At 36.2% G+C, this 6,250-nt stretch overlaps 1 protein-coding gene across 1 annotated transcript; it reads right to left on the bottom strand.

The window, feature by feature from the left end:
- Positions 1 to 1,375: 1,375 nt before the first annotated feature.
- LOC114360102 (solute carrier family 22 member 2-like) lies at positions 1,376 to 5,111 on the bottom strand (the record flags this gene model as incomplete). Its single annotated transcript, XM_028314668.1, has 8 exons — positions 1,376 to 1,589; positions 1,664 to 1,986; positions 2,072 to 2,374; positions 2,706 to 2,841; positions 3,369 to 3,537; positions 4,038 to 4,192; positions 4,627 to 4,730; positions 4,820 to 5,111. Coding segments are annotated over 8 exons (1,696 nt in total), but the record flags the coding sequence as incomplete, so codon positions are not given.
- Between the last annotated feature and the right edge of the window lie 1,139 nt (positions 5,112 to 6,250).

Here is a 6,250-nt window from a genome sequence, read left to right as displayed (position 1 = left end):
ACGTAATTTATGGACGGCCCCTAATTACCTGTTCACCATGCAATAAAAATACTTTCTATGTTAATGCGTTATCTATTGTATTTTGTACTTTTCTGAGAAATAATTTGTACATTACATTATTTACATAACACTTAAAGTTAGTTTAATTGGATTTTCACCTGGAATATCATACTGTTCATGAATATTTACACTGCACCAGCGCGGCAGCGCTACCTACATAGTTGCAAACTACGTAAAGCTATGGACGATAATCTGCGAACTATTAATTCTAAGATATTTTCAATTTTGAAGTTTATTATTTACTAGCGGCCGCCCGCGACTTCGTACGCGTGGATCCCGTTTTACCCCCTTCATCTATCTTACGCGGTTTAGATTTTTTCATACAAATGTTTTTCCCGCTAACTCCCGTTCCCGTGGGAATATCCTATTGTAACTAAGCTTTAAGTTTACTAAGGTACATGCATGCCAAATTTCAAGCGTCTATCTTACGCGGTTTAGATTTTTTCATACAAATGTTATTTCCCGCTAACTCCCGTTCCCGTGGGAATTTTGCAATATCCTGTTGTAACTAAGCTTAAAGTTTACTAAGGTACCTGCATGTCAAATTTCAAGCGTCTATCTTACGCGGTTTAGATTTTTTCATACAAATGATTTTTCCCGCTGACTCCTGTTCCCGTAGGAATTTTGCAATATCCTGTTGTAACTAAGCTTAAAGTTTACTAAGGTACCTGCATGCTAAATTTCAAGCGTCTAACTTAAGCGGTTTAGATTTTTGATACAAAAGGATTTTCCCGCTAATTCCTGTTCCCGTAGGAATTTTGCAATATCCTGTTGTAACTAAGCTTTAAGTTTACTAAGGTACCTGCATGCTAAATTTCAAGCGTCTAACTTAAGCGGTTTAGATTTTTCATACAAAAGGATTTTCCCGCTAATTCCCGTTTCCGTAGGAATTTTGCAATATCCTGTTGTAGCTAAGCTTTAAGTTTACTAAGGTGCCTGCATGCTAAATTTCAAGTGTCTAACTTAAGCGGTTTAGATTTTTCATACAAAAGGATTTTCCCGCTAATTCCCGTTGCCGTGGGAATTCCTAAGTATACTATAACCTGCCCAGGAGTATGAAGAATAATTGTACCAAGTTTCGTTAAAATCCGTCGAGTAGTTTTTGTTTCTATAAGGAACAGACAGACAGACAAAAAATTTACTGATTGCATTTTTGGCATCAGTATCGATAACTAATCACCCCCTGATAGTTATTTTGAAAATATATTTCATGTACAGAATTAACCTCTCTACAGATTTATTATAAGTATAGATTAGATGAACTTGGAATCCGCAAAGCCACTACAAAGTCAAACCACTGTTTCAAATACGTTATTTAATCGGAGTTTCTTGAAAAAATTCGTCGAATGTTCGCAAAGAGACTTCGTCGAAATTTGCCGAACCCTATCCTTTGAGCCGGTAAGCGGTCCAGGGAATGGGGATGGGAAACTTGGCGGCCGCTACTGCCGAAGGAGTAAATCCTCATTTCAACTTCTTCGTGCGATGGGGAGTTAGTCTTTTGTGTAGCCCAGCGTAGTGGCTTGGACAACCTGCAATAATTTTGTATTATTGCAATTTAAGAAGTAAAAATGATTGTTGAATCAGGACAATAGGCATTGCTTACTCCGAAAAATAGTCCATATCATCAATCACGTCCGGCATTTCTCTTCCATCAATGTCGAGGAGTATTAAGCTCAACGAGATCAGGACTGCCGTGATGACCACGTCTTTGACAACAGACACCTCGTTACTAAATGGTTGGAAGACGAAGAACAGGTAGCTGAACATACTCCCCAGCTGACCTATGGCGTGGCAGCATCCAAACAGAGTCGCCCTTATGTTGATAGCGAAGAGACGAGGAGTTATGTTGAGAAGCAACAAATGCACAACTATGCCTGATGCTAAAGCGAATATAGAGAATATTTTTGGTGCGTGGAATATTGTTATCTGAAAAATAAGGGCTTGGATGAAATTAAATTTGAAAAATCAATTAAGTTTCGAATTAGATACGCCATTGAAGAAGTAGACTTACATGACCCAATATAACTTCAGCACTTGCAGAAATACCTGATATTATAATATTTAAAATTAGCAAATGTCTTATCAATATTTTTCTAGACAGCAAAATTGTTAGACTGACCAAGCCAACTACCGAACTCATCAATGCAAACAAATATTGATTTGAATTGTCCTCCTTGAGAACGGTGGCATAAATGTAGCTCAGTTGAAAATAAGTTAAAGACCATAGAAGGAGAGACACTAAGATCAGAACTCTGACGTTGTATCTTGTGAATATCCCAGAGCATGTTCGTATCTCGTCTAAGCAATGGTAAGCCTGTAAAAGAAGTTTAGGTTTTGTAGAGTCGCAATGGCAACATTTTGAATAATGTGACATTGCTTGATATTTTTCATAAGGCGTGAATAAACCTAAATTCACGTGACTCTACATTTACATTTTGATACATTTATTTGTTCTATTTATTGTATCTGAGAATCTTAAGGTAGGTACCTATCCCTCCTCTACAATATCTAATAGTGTACTAAGCGTGATTTTTCACTGGAAAAACTTGTCTGTTTTTTTCTACTCATAACTTTGCTAAACTATTCTAAAGCTAGTAGGTAGTTGGTACATAAAAATCATCTGTATATTTGACTTACAGACGTACTCTATGATTGACGGGCCTTATTTTAAAATCTTCGCAAAGGCTGGTACCATTCCTTTTAGCAGCTTCATAGAGAATTTTTTCTGCCTTAATTATTTTCCGGTTGTACAATAGCCATTGAGGTGATTCTGGAATCCACCTAAAAGTGTTTAAAATTTGCGTAAGTAAAAATAGATAGGTAAAAAACATAGTCCTGCATACCTACTAAGTTAGTAGTATAGAAACTAAGTACTTAAGTAAACAAGCAATTATTTCTACTGCACATTAACGAAGACTTAACTATCCACAATCCACATACCTAAACAACTAATTTTTATTTTATTCATAACTTTCAGCGTACCTACAGTACGCACCTCAGATCCCTTCTATGATCTGAGGTACGCACCAATATGTATAGTTACTTAAGACATCAGTTAATCATCATACAATTTTAATCTCTACATCATCAGAATTTAAAAACGAGCAGTCCTTATTCTCGTTACTACCTACCTAAATCATATTATCCGCATCATTTCCCACAAATTGACTCGTATGGCAGGATTTTTATTTTTTTCACGATTTCAATGCCCTTAATAAAAATAAGTAGGTAGGTAGTGATAAGCTCCAGTTTTAAGGACTGCTCCTGTTTTTGTATACAACCTTGTAAGTATTTACTACACTTGTTACCTTAAAATAATAATGAGTAGAACGCTGAATAAGGTGGCCATAAAATTGTAAGTTTCCAAATTTGGAAAGGCGTTGGCTAAAGGAAGCATGCACGTCATTGATAGCAACTGAGGCACAGATGCTATCGCGTTCAGGCGCGATCGCCATCGGTTACTAGCTATCTCGCAGGCTGTGGAATTGTTTTTACATTAATTCATCATATTTTTCTTTCCATTATAGGTAAGCTACGAAAGTAACTCAGATACTCGTATGTTCATCGTTTGTCTTTAGGCTATTGCTATTAATTTTGCTGGAAGTTGAGTGTATGGTCTACTCATAACAACTCGTAGGTAAACCTACAAATGACTGTCATAATACCTACCTAAAACCTACTCTATCAGTGTACCACTTATTAATGTTAATTATTTATTCTGTGGCATTATCCTTGTATTGCGCGGATAACTTAGGAAATGACCGCAGACGCGCATTTGATACCTATTTTTAAGTTAAAAATAGTTCTGGGGAATAACTGGAGAATAATGGTCGGGGCTAGTTTCTGTATTCTATCCAAATATTTTCTATTGACCTCAACGTGACCACGACCGCTCTGCCAAGAGCGTAACGAATAAGAAGAAGAAGAAAAATACACTTGTAGCCTTCTTAAAGGGGTTCATTTATATGTATACCTACTGATTACTAGTCCCATGTAAAGGGTAGCAGCTCCAAATAAAGACTTTAAGAACACCAGCAACTGGAACCAGGGTTGAGAATCGCAGAAAGTCATAATTAGTCCCATGCACATGTCCACGAACAGATTGATCGCAATAGCCATACGTCTTCCACAGCTGAAAACATTGACATTGCAGGTTTCAAAATTACGGCTTTGTAGGTTATAAAATGTCAAGCAAAGGATAATGTAAGAATTTAAATTTTCTCTCAGTTTTAAGATAAGTCCTACCTTTTTAAGTCGTAGGTGAGCAGTTTGGTAGTATCTTTCAGTGTGCCTACCATGAGTTTACGTTAGGTGTGCTCGCTAGCGACTGCGTAAAAAAATGACATTTAAATGTATGACATATTGTGCAGCGCCCCTAGCGGCTACTTTCAAGAATTAAAATCTTCATAGAATTTTTTGACGTTTTCGCTAGCGAGCTCACCTAACGTAAACTCATGGTAGGCACACAGAAGTGGTACAGACTTTACCTTTTATATTACTTATTTATGTAAGTACAACGCAAAATTAGAGAGAGGTTCTAGACATTGTTAACGTCTATTTACATACCTATCTGCAATTAATCCAAACATTACACATCCGAACATTAGGCCCATGCGGGATATCATTGTTGTGGATAGTAGTTTCATCTTGTTGTCGCAAAACACCAGCCACTTTAAACAATAAGAATAGCAATCGCGTCATTGGTTGTGTAATACAATACCTATTAGGCTAAAATCTATTCCTACGAAGAAGCACGTACCGATTTTTTGAGCCAAATCAACCAAAACAATTTTACATGCCATTTGCCGCATTTGAGTTGCGCTGCTGCGTTGTTTATGGAAGTAACGGTACATAAACTGGCATTCAGAACCTCGTACCGTTCTGGTGGGATGCATATGACCTCTAGTGATGGTTTCAAGAGGAACATGTCTTCGTACTGATTGAACATTGAGGGCACAGCGAGCACTGTCGAGGCCACCACGACCAGCCATTGCCAGATTCCAATATTACCCAATACCTCGGTCGTCACGTCTTCGTATATTGTCCCGATTCTACAACAATAAAATATTACGTCTTCGCGTTAACTTACAGAACAGAAAACGTGGTTATTATTTGTGAATACTATACATCGACATGGTACTTTCAACAAAATTATCCTTATACTGATGTTTTAGGTGCGTTCTTCACTTTCAATCATGACCGTATTGATTTGCGTATCACCATTTTATTACCGCGTCATATTTTCTTTTTCAAGCACATGCTTATCTAAAATAATGTTAAAATAAGTAGTAAAATTAACTCAAGATCATCAGATTGAGATAATAGCACCTAATAATAATATTGATGAAGACTTGAATCGATAAACATGACGATGGACAAATTAGCATTTGAAACTATTCACAAGAATTCGTGCACTTGATCAAAGAAACTGGTTATTCCCCTGGTACGAACTTAAATATACCTATCCTTGTAACTACGGGGAAAGATTGCATTCAAGATGCAGGTGAGTTTAAACGATTGCAGCTTAGGAATAAAAAATATGAATACTTATTATGTGTTAACAAAAGTCATTAACAACATTATCTACCTACTTAAAGAGCGATCGCCCGTGTGTCTTAATTACAGCTCTATGAATAAATTGTATAAACTTAGCACATAGATTTTACATGCATGAAAATTATTACATGCTTAAACCGGGAATAGAAGCTCTGCACAGTCATATTTCAGTTTACTCAGCTTATCTCATGTTCAAAAGCTTTTTTTATGAAACTTGTAAACGGTGTTTGAATTGGGTTATCGTGGGTCTGCAAGTTCTGTAACGTAGGGTTTGATAAACCTATACATTTATGATAATGATTACTGACGTTCAATACTCTTACATAAATAAATAAATATTTCTATAAAAAAGTTAATTATGTAATGGGCATTTCTACAGCACGGTGTTATTTTTCTCAATTCGGTGCTAAAATTTATATTTAGTTTTTTAAGTAGTTTCGATACAAAAAAGTAAAGTTTACTCCATTCTGAATGTAAAAATAGCATTGTCACTAAATATTGTAAAGTGGTTTATGAGAAAAGTTAAGCACCGAATTGAGAGAGCACCGAATTGTGAAAACGAATCACGGAATTGAGAAATGAATCTCCAAATTTAAAAATCGCTCCGTGAACTTAGAATTGACGACATTATGTA

The sequence above is a fragment of the Ostrinia furnacalis genome, unplaced genomic scaffold (assembly GCF_004193835.3).
Source record: "Ostrinia furnacalis isolate ACB-3 unplaced genomic scaffold, ASM419383v2 OfSCF4891, whole genome shotgun sequence".
Lineage (NCBI taxonomy): Eukaryota > Metazoa > Arthropoda > Insecta > Lepidoptera > Crambidae > Ostrinia > Ostrinia furnacalis.
The sequence above is the reverse complement of the archived record's forward strand: the minus strand, read 5'-3'. Positions and strand labels throughout refer to the sequence as shown.